The sequence below is a fragment of the Camellia sinensis genome, chromosome 15 (genome assembly GCF_055761805.1).
Source record: "Camellia sinensis isolate YWXY chromosome 15, ASM5576180v1, whole genome shotgun sequence".
In the NCBI taxonomy this organism is placed as follows: domain Eukaryota; kingdom Viridiplantae; phylum Streptophyta; class Magnoliopsida; order Ericales; family Theaceae; genus Camellia; species Camellia sinensis.
Genome location: NC_138975.1, coordinates 9739696 through 9757498, shown reverse-complemented (window position 1 = coordinate 9757498; position 17803 = coordinate 9739696). Strand labels below are relative to the sequence as shown.

At 31.1% G+C, this 17803-nt stretch overlaps 2 protein-coding genes and 2 long non-coding RNA genes across 4 annotated transcripts; 2 read left to right on the top strand and 2 right to left on the bottom strand.

Moving 5' to 3' along the window:
• The first annotated feature begins 713 nt into the window (after nt 1–713).
• On the top strand, nt 714–4415 carry LOC114267431 (uncharacterized). Its single transcript, XR_003630940.2, has 2 exons — nt 714–939; nt 1098–4415. It is a non-coding gene; the product is annotated as an uncharacterized LOC114267431 (long non-coding RNA).
• LOC114267430 (ethylene-responsive transcription factor RAP2-12) lies at nt 1417–4522 on the bottom strand. Its single transcript, XM_028208462.2, has 3 exons — nt 4002–4522; nt 1920–2857; nt 1417–1616 (listed from the first exon to the last, which is right to left on the bottom strand). Exons 1-2 carry the CDS (start codon nt 4252–4254, stop codon nt 1962–1964), a joined length of 1149 nt encoding a protein of 382 aa, XP_028064263.1. The 5' UTR covers nt 4255–4522; the 3' UTR covers nt 1417–1616; nt 1920–1961.
• A 767-nt stretch (nt 4523–5289) lies between these two features.
• LOC145813622 (uncharacterized) lies at nt 5290–7011 on the top strand. The gene is made up of 2 exons (XR_014356811.1): nt 5290–5402; nt 6497–7011. It is a non-coding gene; the product is annotated as an uncharacterized LOC145813622 (long non-coding RNA).
• A 3037-nt stretch (nt 7012–10048) lies between these two features.
• Nucleotides 10049–12333, bottom strand: LOC114267465 (protein FAR1-RELATED SEQUENCE 5-like). The gene is made up of 2 exons (XM_028208503.2): nt 12229–12333; nt 10049–11230 (listed from the first exon to the last, which is right to left on the bottom strand). Exons 1-2 carry the CDS (start codon nt 12331–12333, stop codon nt 10049–10051), a joined length of 1287 nt encoding a protein of 428 aa, XP_028064304.2.
• Between the last annotated feature and the right edge of the window lie 5470 nt (nt 12334–17803).

Sequence of the window (17803 nt, the reverse complement as noted above, 5' to 3'; positions counted from 1 at the left end):
AGTGATATTTTCTCTGAAGTAAATAATAAAATATTTTATAACATGTTGACCGGACATTATTACATCAAGCGACGTATTATAATAATATCAAAATTTATTTTGCTATAACTAACATAATACAAGAGTGTTTGAAACTTATTTGTCTAATATAACCCTCAAAAACTAATATAAGAAGCCTGATGCTCCAATACTTACAAATTGAAGGTAAATTTCTCACTATAATACCTAAAGTGAAAAAAAAAATACAAAAACACAAAGATTTCATGCAATTATCAAATTCTGTCACAGTTAAATAACAATTTAAGAAATTTAAAAATTAAAATTTTTCACTAGTTAATTAAAAAAAATCAAGACGTGTTTGAAAGCTTGGATTGGGAACTTTTTTTATTTATTAATTAAAATAGTGAATAAAAATAAAAAATAATAACTAAAAAAACTAATAAAACAAAATATTACATCCTACACATCAACCAATTATTTTTCTTTCACAATTATTTATTCAATTATAAAAAAAATTCAATTATTTATTCAATTATTTTTCTTTCACAATTATTTATTCAATTATTTTTTTATAAAAAAAAAAATTATTTCCGTTGCACCTAAAAAAAAATTATAAAAAAAATTCACAAAGCATTTCCACCATAATTTTTTCCCATCTCATATGGCCATGTTTGACAAAAAAAAAAATAAATAAATAACTTTTTGGACTAAAATTCACAAAAAACAAAATAAATTAAAATAAACAATAAAATAAAATCTCACATCAAATTCATAATCATTTTATTTTTTCTCTCACAAATATCAAAAAATTGTTAAAAAAAAAAAAAAAAAAAAATCAACCATCTTTTCAAATACAAATATTTTAACCTATTAAAACAACCAAAAATTAAAATACCCTACTAAAATAACTAACTTTTCAAATGACGAATAATCAAAAGGGTCATGCTACATCCCCTAAAAAACATCCCCCTAATCCCCCTAATTTCCATATTAAGTAAAGAAAAAAAAAAAAAAAAGGAAACAGTTGCCAGAAATGGAAATTAGGGGGATTAGGGGTGAGGATTTTAGGGCTACAAATCATTTCCCTAATCAAAAAGCAAAAAAATCAACTAAAATAAGTTCCCAAATGAGGCTGAGTTTTCTCACTTCAGTCAACAAATTCAAGCTTGGAAGGTGATATGCTACTTGGAAGACATTTCAGAGGCATGCTCTAGACCATTATTTGCCAAATGAAAATAAAGCAGGTACAAAAGCCTACTAGAAGCAAACATTTTGAGCAACCAAATGCCCTCCCAAAAAGTTTACAAATCAAACAAAATAACAATAAGAGTAATAAAAACATTCAAATATACCACTAAGAATCAAGTAAGAAGAACCATGAACCCACAATCATAGGAACAAACAACAAAGTCGGTATTGTCAAAGTTAATTTTCATCACATGCCATCATCCTTACAGACATCAAAATACAAATCCTAATAGAAATTCTTGAAATAAAAATAAACCTAAGCACCTATTTACTTGCTCCACATTACCAAAAGCCAAATTGATAACACACCCTCCATATATGGCTTGAGCATAGTTTACTGTCTGTCACCACTTCAACAATAAACACACCTGAAAACAAAAACACAAAAACAAAAAGCCTACAATAAAGCTAGATATCCTTTCATAGAGAAAATGAATGAACCAACAGGAATGCGGACTAGGATTCTTTGTAATAATCACTCTTGCAATAATCTTGCGAATTGTGGTTTAAAATCCCAAAACACAATCAATTGTGGTTTCAGTGAATGGTTTAAATCCCAAAACACAAACATGTAATCTTGATTATCGCAAGATTATTGCGAAGAATCCTATTCCAAGAAATGCATGTGATGAAATATACAAGAATCTATTAGAGCAAGGAAAATTACTGACTTGTAGCCTTATTTACAGAAAACCAGCAAGCGGGAAGGTTGCTCAGAAAACTCCCTCCACCATGGAAGGAAGATCATCAAAGGTCCAAAGATCCACCGGGTTTCCACCATCCTGAGTTGCATCTCCACCAAGGAATGTATCCACTGAAGCATCCCAGTTGCCCTCAAGATACGGGATCTGAAGGAATTTCATTTGGGACTCGAAAGCAGAAAGCTCTTCAGACAAATTCTTCACATTATTTTCTTCAATAGGTGCCACATCTACAGGGCTAGACTTCAGTTTCTTTGAAGGATTAGCATCTTCTACAAACTGAGCTTCATCACCTTCTATAGTTGCTGAAAGAAGAGATGATATTTCTGGTGTCTTTGCATTATATTCTCCCCACCCAAAGTCAGAACAACCAAGCGAGTTACTTCCCTGATCTGAATTAAAATAAAGGGTAGTAGTACCCTCTGACGGGGTAAATGAACTGAGCCCACCATCTCCAGAGGCAGGGTAGGCATCGGTAAGCGCATATGGCTTAGTTTGTGGTTTCTCTTCCACAAAATTCATGTAGTAATCATCATCTAGGTTGTTTATGAAATTGAAATTGTTGTTCAGGCTAGGCTGATCAGAGATTGGGCTTTCCTTGGCAAGTACTTTATGAGTATTTGCCTTGATTATATGCCTTGGGGCATTAGATGGAGCTTCATCAGGGAAATTTACCTTAGCTTTCTTGCCACGAATCTTCCTTGCCTCGGCATCATAGGCTCTTGCAGCTTCTTCAGCAGTGTTGAAAGTTCCAAGCCAAACCCGGACCCCTTTCCTTGGGTCACGGATCTCAGCAGCCCATTTACCCCATGGGCGCTGCCGAATTCCTCGGTACTGATTCTTCCTCTTTCTCTTACCAGCTTTGTCAGCCTGCTTATTTAGATCCACAGATTTTGCAGATCTAGGACCTTCAGTAACAAGAAAGAAAGAAATAAATATTTTCAAACCTATGATTTAAACATCAAATGACTAGCATAATATATATAAAAGCAATAATCATTAATAACGATACGATTTGTAGAAAGACCTATGATTTAAACATCAAATGACTAAACCGTAATATATATAATCATTAATAACAATACGATCTGAAGAAAGACAATGAATAATGATATGATCTGAGGAAAGACGATGATCTAAAGGCAACAAATAAACTTTCTTATTTCCATCCCCCAAGCCAACTCTTCTTTTTTTAAGACAGGAAACAAATAAATGACAGGGAATAAAAACTTCAACATCACTACTATTTCTTCAAACAACATGATATGCAATATTAAGTTTAAAAAATAAAAAAAAAAATGAATTTAGCAACTATACTACAAACATGGAAGGCCATTTGATCTAATAATGGACACAAAAAACCTGATTTGCTGCTAATCTAACAACTACCAACTGAATTTCGCTGATAAAAAAACAAACCCAATTACCCTAGTTTCAAGTTGGGCGAGCATAGATTATTAGAAGATCTGCTAATAAATAAAATAAACAATTCTGTACAAACAAAATCAAATTTCCAAAATATAATCTAAATTTTATACAACAACTATTACTTGGAGACAACTTTGAAGTCATCAGCAGGAAAAAATAAATAAATATTGCAGGGTAGTTTTAATTTGATTTATTTCGAGTCAAGATTTTAAAGAAATTTCTTCTCAAGTTCGTTAAGACATGATAAACCTTTTTCAGGGGAAAACCCATCAAGATTAAGTAGCCTTATGGCTGTCTCTGTATCAATGAGAAATTAAAATTAAATTTACATCAAAGACATAAGAAGACCTTTTTTTCCCCTACATATTATCCTCACATGACAATTTATTTGCTACAAAAAATAATTCCAATAAATTTACCCAGAGAGTATTTTCCTAGAAAATATAAGCAAATTCTATGCCAAGCTCAAAAGCGATCGAAATAAACAGGAAAGGCATCAGAAATTACAGCAATAAGAAAAAATATCACTAAGAAACAAAATCGAGCTGGATCCCTAAAATTAACAAACAAATTTTCAATTTTGAACCGATTAAAATAAGAAATGGGATAGAAATTGGTTGTTACCATCAGAAAACCCTGACTTGGAAGCAGAAAAGGCGAGGGGCTTGACGCCATCGTTCTCACCATCAGAGTAATCGTTGAAACCCTGAAAATCGGCCTCGAAATCATCGCCGAGATCGATGACCTCGGATCGCGAGAGTTTGGAGTAGTGACTGCTAGGCTTCTTCTTCACATCGGTGCGCCAGAGGAAATCGGCGGTTAGCCGGCCACTACGCGACGGCGCAATGAGATCGGAGATGATGGCACCGCCACACATCTTCTTTCTTTTCCGAGAAAATCTTTTCTTTCTGGAAGGAAAATGTTGGAGATTTGAGTAAAAGCGAAATCGATTTTAACAAAAGGAAAATCAACAGAGCGTATTTTCTTGGAATATTTTTTCTCCTGAGAAAATGTTTTTGATAGAGAAGGAAAAATAAAGTTGGAGGTTTTAGAAGCAAGCAAATATTTATATACGCTAGAAGTTTTGAGCAAGTGGTGAAATCGGCACGAAAGAGGCAGGTTTTAAGGGGATAATACGCCCCCATATTTCGGATTTGTTTGGTTTGTGTTTTTAGAGTAATTTTTGAGGTAAAAAGTATGAATATTTGTTTAGTTTGTCTTTTTTAGAAATGGTCTTAAAAAATTATTTTGAGAAGAGAGTTTTAAAAAAAGTAATTGATTTGATATGTATGAGAGAGAGTGATTTTGGAAAGAAATAAACCAAACAAAATTTTAAGATTTTTTTTAAAAAAATTTATTTGGTTTAATTACTCTTAAAAATTTATTTGTAGAGAATTTTTTTCCAAAAACAAACCAAACATCTTGTCTCCATATTTCTCTTTTATTTCAGTTTAGATTCATTTTTATGATTCAAATAATTTATTAGGTTTTATATAAAAAATTAAATTTATCGAATGATTATAAATATAAAAATAATTCATGTTTTGTTTTGTAAAATAAATGGTTTAAAGTCATAATTTTATTTGTTTTCATTTTATAAAATAAAATATGATTTATTCTTATATATATAGATGTCCGATAAAATAATTTTTTTTCATAGATAACTTTTATTATGAAACTTATAAAATAGACAGTTTGAATTATCGATGTAAATCTAAATTTAAACCAACAAGAAAAGTATGAATGAATATGAAGAAATGCAAGTATGAAAAAAATCTTATCCCAATTTTAAGGAGTCTGGATCTTTTGCCATACTTTCCTGCCGTGGTCGAAAACGACGTCGTTTTCGACCATTTTTTTTTTAATTCTTTTTTTTTTTCTTCAGCCTTTGTTGTTTATATGTTGCTTCAGCCTTTGTTGTCTGGTGTTGAACCCTAGTGAGACGAATAGAGAATAGAGACGACTACAGCGAGGAGATGAGAGACAACGGTGAGGCGTGGGGAAGCGGCAGCCGACGACGACGAGGTCCAGATCTCTTCATTCTCATTTTCTCCCTTCGTCCCTTCGTGTTTTTTTACTTTTTTTTAATATGATTTTGTTGCCAATAGATGCTTCTGATTTATGTTGAGTTTGATGGATTTGTTGTTGAAACAGATTTGGTGTTATTTCTGTTCAATTTTTTTCCAATTTTTTTTTGTGTTAATTTGTTGATTTGGTCTTATTCCGAATTTATTCCCAATTTTTTAACATAAACTACGTATATGAACATGAACTATGTATATGAACTAGTTCAATTTTTTCCCAATTTTTGAACTACTTAATATGTTCAACATTTGTTTTATTCCCAATTTATTGGAATAATGACATTAATCTGGGCCTAAAGGGGGTTCCATAGTATGAAGAAACATTTGTCCAATTTTCCTTAATCTGGGTTCCACAGAATGATTGTGTTAATCTGGCCTTCCTTAATCTGGGTTCCACATTACTATTAAAAATGAATTTTTTTTTTCCTTTTATTTGACACTTTTGACACAGAATGATTCAGATTTTTTTCCTTTTATATGGCAACAGAATGATTGAGGAATTCAATTTTTGACACTTTTGGACTAAATTTCGATGGTTGAGTCCTGAATTTGGTTTGTTTGAGTTCTCAAAATGAATGGGAGTCCTGAACTTTGAGGACTGAAAATGAATGGTTGAGTCCTGAATTTGAAAATGAATGGGAGTCCTGAATTTGAAAATGAATGGGACTACCCTGTTTGATTTGAATTGATTGATCTAAATTTGGACAGTCCTGTTTGATCTGAATTTGGACTGCCCTGTTTGATCTGAATTGTTTGAACAACAGTGTGCTATTTTACAATGCATACGAACAGCAGTGTGCTATAAACAACAGTGTGTTCATGAATAATGACAATGCATATAAACAACAGTGTGCTATTTTACTGGTTTGAACATGAACTATATATATGAACTAGGAATGAACATGAACATGAAAATGACAATGTTTATTAGACAAATGGTTATTATATCATTGATTAGTGTTTTATTTTATATCTTTATTTGAATGTTGTCTTAAGTTGTAATGGACTGATTGTATCATAAAATGCTCTTACTAGGATCATGTCAACGGGTTCAAACATTGATGCTGGATATTTGCAAAATAGAAGATGCAATTGTGGAAAAAAAGCTGCAGTGTTCATATCGGAATCAGAGAAAAATCCAGGGAGGCTGTATTTCAAGTGTGCAGATAGGATGTGCGAGTACTTTGGGTGGGGAGCGGCTTCGACTGGGAATGCATCAAATATCCAAAGGAAAGTAAAGCTAGTCATATGAAGAATGAAGATGAGAGAGGCTATGATTATGATGTTGACAAACTCAATGAAATTATCAATAGATTGGAACGAGTTGAAGCAAACCAAGAAGCGATGAAACTGTCTATGTTCACAACCATAGTGTTGATTGGTTTTACCATGCTAATATCACTAATGAAGTGAATGTAACCTTTTAGTTAGTTTTTTAGTTTTTTGTTTTTTTGTTTTTTTGGTGGATGTATTTGGGTTTTGAATGTTGTAAACCTTAAATTATGAATGTTGATATTTAAAGCTTAATGGAATTACCTATGTTTGACGAATGTGATGCGTTTCTTTTTTGTTTCTGTCAATGACATTACTTGAAATTACCTATGCTTGACGATTTCATTATTTTATAATGTTGTGGACAGATTTCATTATTTTATATTATTATTGTTGGTCAGGTCATACTTGTTCTTCACCTGTGAAATCTGTCCAAGAGAAATGAAATCTGCCCACAACATAATCTGTCCAAATCTGTCTTCATTTTATATTTGTTCATTCATTATATTATAAAAGAAATGAAATCTGTTGCACAGGTATTGAATTTGTCCACAACATAACACAACCAAAGCTGTCCAAAACACAACCAAATCTGTCCAACACAAATGAAATCTATCCAAAATTCAAGTCTGTGCAGAAAACTGCCCAAAATAAAAAAAAAAAAATCTGTCCAAATTATTCCACATCTGTCCACAACATTATAAACCTGTGCAACACAAAATAACAGAACCAAATATGTCCAACATTCATGAGACCAAATATGTCCAAAATAAAAGAAATCTGTCTAGATTATTTCCATATCTATCCACAATATTATAAACCTGTGCAACACAAAATTACACAACCAAATCTGCCTAACATTCATGAGACCAAATCTGTTCAAAATAAAAGAAATCTGTCCAGATTGATTATTTCCATATCTGTCCACAACATTATAAACCTGTGCAACACAAAATAACACAACCAAATCTGTCTAACATTCATGAGACCAAATCTGTCTAAAATAAAAGAAATCTGTCCATAGGATGTCCATATCATTCCAAATCTGTCCAACATACATAAGACCAAATATGTCTAATATACATAACACCAAATCTATCTAACATACATAACACCAAATCTGTCCAACATACATAACACCAAATCTGTCCAAAATAAAAGAAAACTGTCCAAATTTGTCCAGATCATTATAAATCTGTCCAACACAAAATACATCTGTCCAAAACAAATGAAGATAAAATAAACTTCTCAAGGATGTCCATGTACATGACTGTCAGCAGGACTATGTGACACTTACGAGAGTTGGATTGTAAAGTTTTCAACACTTGTACCTTGAAGCAACTCCTGAAAAGATCTGTGAGTGGGATACACAGAAGGCATTGACTGAGGCGTGTTATGTCCCTGCAATATACCAAACCATCTATTCAACTTTGATTACAATGTATACTACATTTTAAATGTAAACTATGTCACAAATTATAATTCACATCATATGTACCATACGTAAGAAGAGGACCACTTGTACCACCCATAAGAACTTGAGGTCAAGGTTGAGATGGAGAAATGTACATATCATGATGATGACCCTAAATACAACCAATATAAAGTATGTAACCAAAAAATTTTAAAAACAAAATAAACATTATTGAACATTAATATTACCTTATTATAATTAATACCCATGACGAAATGAGGTTGTGATTGAGAAAAATTGACACCAAGAGCATGGTCCTAAATACAACCAATATAAAGTATGTAAACAAAATATTCTACTAAAAAACATGGTCATTATTTAACATTTTACCTGATTAGAATTACTACTCATGATGAAATGAGATTGTGATTGTGATTGTGATTGACCTTGGCAAGTATAAATAGCAACACCCGACTGCATTGCCAGGCAAACCAATTAAAGATTAAAAAAATTTAATGCCAAGTAACCCAATGAAAGGATATAAACCTAACCATATAATGAACGGACTTAATGAAAGGAATTCATAAAACTAACCATACAAAGACCACATTACTATTACATATTACCTGAATAGAATTACCACCCATGATGAAATGACGTTGTGATTCACCTTGGGAAGTGTAAACAGTACAACCCGACTACATTGCCAAGCAAACCAATTAAAGATAACAACAATTAACAATATAATGAACGAACTTAATGAAAGGAAGTCATAAAACTAACCATAAAATACCACATTACTATTAAATATTACCTGAATAGAATTATTACCCATGTCGAAATGAGGATGAGATTCACATTGGGGAGTATAATCAGCGGCACCCTACATACAACGAAAAACCAAATAAAATCAATGTTTTAGTTTAAAAGAAAACTGTATTTTAATCATATGCAATTTTTGATGTCCAAACCTGAATAGATTGCATCCTTTTCTTCTTTGCAATAGATTTTTCCCTCCCGCCTTTGATCCTCCTTCTTCCCTCACTACTTGACTCTCTTTTCTTCAGTTCCTTAGCTTGGATTGGACAATCTACTTCATCACTCTGTGGGCATGCGTTGCTTGACGAATTTCTAAAATCAGTTACCTCCACTTCACCACAAATGTGGAGACTTAATTTTTCTCTTACCATTACACTCAATTCTTCACCTTTTGAAACTAACAACTGATAAGTTTCTTCACTTTCTACGGCTCTACTCGCTATTGCTCTAAACATGGTCATTAAAGACCGATATCGGTCACTTTGATGTAATTTCACATCAGCCTTCACTTCATACCCATGTCTATCTTTCACTCGTTCAGCCATTGCTTTTTTAGTTCATCGTTTGAGTATATATTATAGAGGAAGTTCCATTACATTGAATATATCTCTAAGCACCTTGACACAATGTCGACATAGTATGCCCTTCACTTCAAACTTTTTGCAACTACAACTCAAGGTACCCCCTCTATCCATTGTCATAACATTATCTTTTTTTCCATCAACCATTGTTCTTATTGTGAATATGGTGCTCTCACCATCATTAATAGTGCCTATAATGGATGCTTCAATGGACTACACATACTCATTTTGGAATTCCTCAAAAATTGTTTTCGTGTAAATCTCTACCACTTGCTTTAACATCAAAGTTGGAATTGAAACCCTCGGCAATTTTTGAAACAAATTATACTCGGCTTCCAATTCCTTGTACCTCTTCTCATAAAGCACCCTCTCAAAATGCATGAAGAACTCCATCAAGTTATGGTCACAATTCAGATAATCCTTCAAAAATGCATTAAATGATTCACTAAGTTGAGTAGTACTCATTCCCGCTGCCCAAGAATTCATAATATATGGCCATCCTCATTTCTCATTCACGCGAAAAGTCTGCTCCAACCAATGATTGTCGAATGCATCATACTTATCAAGCATTTGGTCCCACTGTATACGGAAATCTTCTTCATCATCAATGTCATGCATAAATTTTGAAAACACAACCTTGACCCCTACATCATCGAAAACAGAACTTACATGCTTGATAGCATTTTGCATCAAATGCCACGTACAAAGACGATGGTTTGTATCGGGCATGACAATTGGAATGGCCTTAGCCATCGCAGCATCTTGATCCATGAAAATAGTTTTCGGAGCTTTGTTTGACATTGGCTCCAAAAAAATTTGAAACAACCATGTAAAAGATTCAGTAGTCTCATCATACATCAACGCTGCACCGAATATAACTGTTTCTCGATGATGATTAAATCCAACAAATGATCCAAAAGGTCTATGCTCGTTATTTAGTTTGTAAGTAATGCCAAATGTCACTACATCACGAAACTGAGCATAGTCCATGATCATTTGAGCATTAGCCCAAAATATATTACTTATCTGCTCATCACAATCTAATTGGACTGCAAAAAAAAAAGATGGATTTTCCACAACTTTCTTATGAAAGTAATGCAACACACTACCCGCTTCCCCATATTCCAAATCTTTTTGTCTCTTCGATCTTAGGTAATTTTTTTGGTCCAATTTGGTGAAACCAAGTGATGCTCTTCCACTAGATTCCCTACCAAATAGTTCATAAGCCGATCTAAGAGGAATTCCAGATTGTGAAGCTAATTCTACTTCAATTGTTTGGGTGGTAGATATTTTGCTTTGGGATGGCAACATATGAATGCAATCTTGAGGCACAAGATCATGATTATGATGTTCAACAAAATCACAAGCAATATATTTTCCTGAAATTCTATCTAACTTGATACTAAATCGGGCACCACAACCACATCTTACCTCTTGTCTTAGATTTTTGACAAGTGGATCTCGTTTGTCAATACCCCGACTTCTCTCTTTGTAACATACAAATGTATGTGATGTTATCTCCTTCGTATGTTTGTTCTTGTTTGCATAGGCCTTCCTAATACTAAAGCTCACCTTTCCCCCATACGTATTGTAAAAGTCATATGCAGCTTGTTCAGAGTCAAATGACATTCCCACTTTCGGCTTCCAACCACAATCATCAACAATATTACTTTCTTCCATTACCTACAATTCATATATATAAACCATATAATGAAGGCAAATTTTATGAAATGAAAACTAAATGTATGAATGTTAAAAGAGATCAATGTGATTAACTATATATATAGAACATAAAATTTCATATGAAAAAATCTGACTTATATATATAGAACATAAACTTTACCTACTTCAGTGACTGAACCCATTTCATATGAAAAAATTTGAATTAATTGATTTCAAAAATCTGAATTTGAATTAACAGAAAAAAATCTGAATCAAATATATTAAAATCAAATTTGAATTAAAATCTGAATCGAATTTGAATTAATCTGAATCAAATATATTAAAATCCAAATTTGAATTAACAGATTACACCTAGACAACAGATTAAAATCTGAAATGGGTTAATTTGAATTAACAGATTGCACCTAGGCAACAGATTAAAATCTGAAATGGGTTAATTTGAATTAACAGATTACACCTAGGCAATAGAGTTAATCAATTCAGATCAAACAGGGCAGTCCCATTCATTTTCAACCATTCATTTTCAGAACTCAAAGACACCAAATTCAGGACTCCCATTCATTTTCAGAACTCAAACAGACCAAATTTAGGACTCAACCATTTATTTTCAGAACTCAAGACTCAACCATTCATTTTCAGTCCTCAAAGTTCAGGACTCTCATTCCCATTCATTTTCAGTCCTCAAAGTTCAGGACTCTCATTCATTTTCAGAACTCAAACAGACCAAATTCAGGACTCAACAGAGTAAATATGAAATGGGTTAATTTCAATTAACAGATTACACCTAGGCAACAGATTAAAATCTGAAATGGGTTAATTTGAATTAACAGGATCTTCTAAAACAAATCTATACATATATATCATATATATATATATATATAACAGCAAGATAACAACCATCTATGAATCAATCTGAAATGGGTTAAAATCTGAAACAAATCTATACATATATACATATAATATATATATATATATAACAGCAAGATGATGAAATAGACCTCACTGTCACCGCAATGTCGCATTCCTGCCATCGTATCGCCGCCAGACTCACCGTCGCCCACGATCCTTTGCTCATCATCGCGCTGCTCCTCCATCTCCGCCATCTCTTTCGTCTCTCACTTCCTCTCTTAGTTCGCGTTAGTTCTCTTGCAGTTCCTCACTCCGACTTTTCAGTCGCCTCTCACAATGCCTCTCTCTCTCTGCTAGGGTTCAGTCGCCTCAGGTAGATGGTGCAAAGCGAAGAAGACGATACAGAGAAAGAGAAAAGAGGGGAAACAAGGAAATAAATTTTTTGAATTAAAAAAAAAAATGGTCGAAAACGACGTCATTTTCGACCACGGCAGGGACCACGGCCGAAAAGTATGGCAGAAGATCCGGACTCAATTTGCAGTACATTTATCTCGTAGTGCGACTTGTTAAAAATTTGTATCTATTACTAAACTCAATATTTATATATATTATAAAAATTAAATTTAATTCGTATTCGACTCCATAAAAATTTATTTGAAATTGATTTGTTACGTAAACACATTATATAGCTTGTTAAAATTTTCAAATTAAATTTAAATTACTTAATACTCATCTCAACTTGACTGATTTGCCAACATATTCAACTGGAGATTTATTTGTTTACTAAGTTCTAAAATTAAGTTCGAACTCAACTTGAAAATTAATTTAGTTGGAGCTCAAAAGCACAACTCATTAATATTAGTTACGTTTATACTCAACTCAAAGTTCAATACTGAAACAACGATTAATGGTTAAGTTCAATATTCAAGATCATAAACTCAGTAAATATTACTTACAATATGTATATATAACACGTTTATAAGTCAAACTTTTAATAAATCAAGTTTATCTCGTTTGTTAAATAAATTTGAATATAAACTAAGATAAGATAAGTTGTTACCAAATTAAACCGAATCATGTTCACGAATAACTCAATCCATTTACTACATACATAGTAAATACTTCATAATAATATTATAAAACTAATAAATGCATTAACGTTATTTTGTTGCAATTTAGAGGAAGTGGGGATGCTACTGCGCAGCCCGCGCAACAACGTCTGTTGTGCAGTGATTCGGATCCATTTTGATAATTCGAACCGTTCATATTTTAGAATAAGTCAAGTAGAACATACCTGCAAAAAATTAAGTTAATCGGATATCATTTACCTATTCATCCACTCACATTTGTATTTATTTTAATCAAGTTAAAATACATTTATATTTATTTTTGTAGATACAAATATAAGTGGATGAATGTGTAAACGATATCCGATTAACTTGATTTTTTGTACACATATTCTACTTGACGTATTCTAAAATGTAAACGGTTCAGATTATCAAAATAAGTCCCGAAATGGACCCAAATTGCCGCACATCAGACACTGATGCGTGGACTACGCAGTAGCGTCCCCACTTCCCAATTTTTTAGAAGTCAGTTTATATAAAATACAACATACTATTTGTTATATATTTTTTACTTTTGTAATAACTAAATAAGTCACGTTATTTAGTAATTTTGTTAGTTCTTTTATTTACATAATTTTTTTAGTTTATTTTTGGTTTTGTTAAAAAAAAATTAATTTGAATAAAAAATTTACTCTTTTTGACCATGATAAAAACAAGTCAAATTTTGTCAAAAAAATCTCAAAAGGTTGGTTTTTTTTTTATTTAATGTATTTTTTCAATTTTTTTTTGTTTTTATTTAATGTATTTTTTATTTAATTTTTAGGGTCTTGTAATCTAAACGGATCTAAAAAAAAATTTAAAAAAAAAGAAGAAGAAGAAGAAGAAAAAAAAGACTAAAATTCTTTTAAAAATTGATTAAAAACGAAAATAAGTTTAAAAAGTAAGCTTGCATTTATCGGAAGCAAATGAATGACTTTTTGAATTTTGAAGACTTGTCTCATAAAGAAGAAGGAAAAACTAGTTATGCGCATATTAAATAAAAGAAAAAATATTTTTAACTTGTTAAGTTACAATATTTAAATAAATTAGTTTATATAAGTAATATTAATAATACATGCATTAAATCTATGTGAGTGATTTTTCGATCAGTATTCAGCTGAAAAACACTGGCAGAATAGATGACACTCAGCTAACCTGTAACAGAAAAAAAAGATTCCGGCGGTGGTTCGTCCACCCAGGGCACTTCGACGATCAAGTCAATATATCTCTCAAAGATAATCAATAGTGCTAAATTCACTGTTCAGAACATAAATTGCGTACCTTAAACCCATAGGGATGCCTCTTTTATAGCAAACTCAATCCTAGTCCCAATAGAAGCCTAACTCTAATGGACTTAGGATTACTGAATTCTTCTCCCATTCTAGGACTCTTGTGCCTTAACCTCGGCGTCATGACCAGGACACGTGGAACATCGGCTGACACGTCGGCGTCACCTTAACCACGTATTGATACTCAGAAAATATATCCCCACAAAATCTATTTTATATACTAACACTTTTTAATTATATATATTCTATCAAAATATAAAACGATATTCACTTTCTATTTTTAGTGTGTTACACTCATTAGTCTTTCAAATTGTAAAAAATTAAAAATACAATGTGAATATAATTTTCCAAAATATAAAAATGCTCAAGTTACATTAAAATGCTACATAGCTGCCAGGTTACGCTCGTTCAAATACTTCATATCTTGAAATTTAATTTGTTGCTATCAATCTACATTGTATAGATATGTTCTTTTTGCGCAAAATACCAAGATAAATTTATTGTAATCTTTGCTTTTAGGAAATGACTTCGCTCTAATTTGCGCATGGATTGGAGAAAACAGTTTCACAAATTGAGGCACATCTACTACTTTTATAAATCGAAATCTAAATTTTATCCACTCACAACTCGTTAAATATTAGTTTGAATTTTTTTGCTTAATATCGGGTTTGTGATTTTAGGCGAACAAGATCTAAATTATTAATTTATAGAAAGTGTTTACGTGACAAACATCAACTACCAAAATTGGATATCTAATTTGCGGTCCGAGTGCCAAACTAGAGAAGAGCACGGCCTTTGTTTCTAATGGGTACTAATGAATGTGAATTGGATCTCTAATTACATTTTACAAATATCATGATAATTTTGTTAAACTGAATAGTCCATATCTAACTATGTCAAGTACAATTAAACATAGTACTATTGCTTGTATAGGAAAGTCCATACCTAATGTGTGAAATTATTTGTGTAAAAAAGTTTATTAGACTTGAAAAATCATAAGTTATATCTATGTCAAGTACAATTAACCATAGTACTATTAATTGTATAGGAAGTCCATACCTAATGTGTGAAATTATTTGTGTAAAAAAGTTTATTAGATTTGAAAAATCATAGGTTATATCTCAACCACCTTATGGTTGAAGTCAACATGGAAAAATTTGAAAACCTAAACATATTCATTTAGAATTTTTTGGGTAAATATTTATGTGGTGAAGATTAAATTTGTAAAGCGTAAATCCTTGCATAGAATAAATCTAAATTATAAGATCATAATTCTAAATAATTTTTGAATAGTTAAATTTAAATTTGTAATATTATTAGGCCAACATTAGTGCTTAATTTGTCTACGATGGATTGAGAAGACTTTGGATTTTGATTGGAAGAATCAAGCTAACTTCTACCTTCTTGTTATTGTCTTTTCATTTCATTGTGTGTCCATAGTCCCTTTATCCTAATTGGATAAGCAAGGCTACGAATATGACAAAAAATGTAATAAATGACTGGGATTAAACTAAGGTATAATGGTGGGTCTTCATTCAAAACAAATTTTAGCCTACGATCCATTATACGATTCTATAATTTATTGTTAGCATTATTGTAATTGGATGCACACAATTACTTACAAAATGACATAGGTTAGCCCCAACTCTAAGGTTCCGTTGGATTAGAAAAAAAAATTGACAGCAAGTAAAAGTGAAAGAAAAAAAATAGAAAAGAATTTTTTTTTTTTTTTTTTGCAAGTATTTGATTAAGATAAAAATATTGTAAGTTTGGCGATACCAAAATAATCCATCTTTTTATATTTTTTCATCACATCACCTCTCTACTTTTCTGTACATCTTTTCGTAAAAAGACAAAAAAAATGTACTTATTTAGGTCATCTCAAATCTAAGTTTGGCATTGGCTTTTTTAATTGACTTTTTTGAGTTTGGATTTTTTTAGTTTGGGACTAAAAAGTTCGTTTGGTTTAACTTTTTTGGTTTTTTTATTTTTGTGAAAAAAAAATGAAATGATTATGGTTTGAATGTAAAATTTTGTCTTATTAGTTTATTTAGAGTATTTTTTCTTTTATGCTTTTTTATCCCAACTAAGTTAGCCAAACGAAAGCTTAAAAGTTTAGTTTTGTATTTTTTTTTTTTTTGTAAGAAATTAAAAATTATTTATGATGCTAATATGGATTGTTACAATTCTTCTACTTTTTACCATTTTTTAAAAGTTTGTTAAAAGCTACTCGTTGACATTTTTTGAATTTTTTTTTATAAAAAAAGTTTAAAAAAAGTAAAAATGTGAAGTGTCCCAAAATAGGCTTTCTAACTTGGCCCTAAATAAACTAGTCGTCGTATGGCAATAGGTTTTTTTAGTTGATTTTTTAATTTTTTTTGGCAATTTTAGCTTTGGACTAAAAATTTGTTTGGTTTAATTTTTTTGACTTTTGCGAGAAAAAAAGTAAAATAGTTATGATTTGAATGTGACATTTTATTTTGTTGACTTATTTAGCCTATTTTGTCTTTTGTGCTTTTTTGGCTATTTGAATGTGACATTTTTTGGCTATTTTAAGCTTCGTTTGGCATGTGGATTTTTAGCTATATTAGATACAAAAAGATAAAATAAGTTAAAAAATCAATAAAATAAACTGTTTTCAAAACATAATCATTTTACTTTTTCTCTTATAAAACTTAAAAAAGCCAAAAAAAATTAACCCGAACGAATTTTTTAGCTAGAGTTTAATAGTCAAAAAAAACTAAAAAACTAACTAAAAAAGTCACATACCAAATGGCAGGATAGCTGTGAGATAACCTTTTAGCCAGATGCTAAACGAATTTTTATAAGAGAAAAAATAAAATGATTATGATTTTGATGTAATATTTTATTTTTATTGACTTTATAATTTATTTTATCTTTTTGTGATGCCTCGTTTGGTAACAGACTTTTTTAGTAATTTTTTACTTTTTAGGTAAAATATGATGTAAAAAAAATTAATATGATTGGAATGACTTTTTAGTTTTTTACGAAAAGATGTGAAAAAAGTAGAGAGAAAATAAAATTTTTAACTTTTTGATATAGGTTGATTTTTTTGATATTTTTTGTGATTTTTTAACTTTTAAACTAAAAAGTGATGTTACAAAACAAGACCTAAATTAATCCCAAACCTTAATGCCAAACGAAACCTAACAAAAATTTAAAAAAAAAATTCCCCCTTCATTTTCTACTTATTTCATCTCAAACAAACTGTGGCTGACTGACTCGATTAGTTCACCTTTTTACATTTCCGGCCTATTTTGGGAAGTGGGTTATAATTCATTTTCTAAATTATAACTCACTTCTTCTTT

Coding starts and splice junctions, on each gene's coding strand:
- LOC114267430 (XM_028208462.2), bottom strand. CDS start 4,254: ATGTGTGGCGGTGCCATCATCTCCGATCTCATTGCGCCGTCGCGTAGT. Junction 2,858..4,001: donor CAAGTCAGGGTTTTCTGATG/GTAACAACCAAT, acceptor TTGTTACTGAAG/GTCCTAGATCTGCAAAATCT.
- LOC114267465 (XM_028208503.2), bottom strand. CDS start 12,333: ATGGCGGAGATGGAGGAGCAGCGCGATGATGAGCAAAGGATCGTGGGC. Junction 11,231..12,228: donor GACATTGCGGTGACAGTGAG/GTCTATTTCATC, acceptor TATGAATTGTAG/GTAATGGAAGAAAGTAATAT.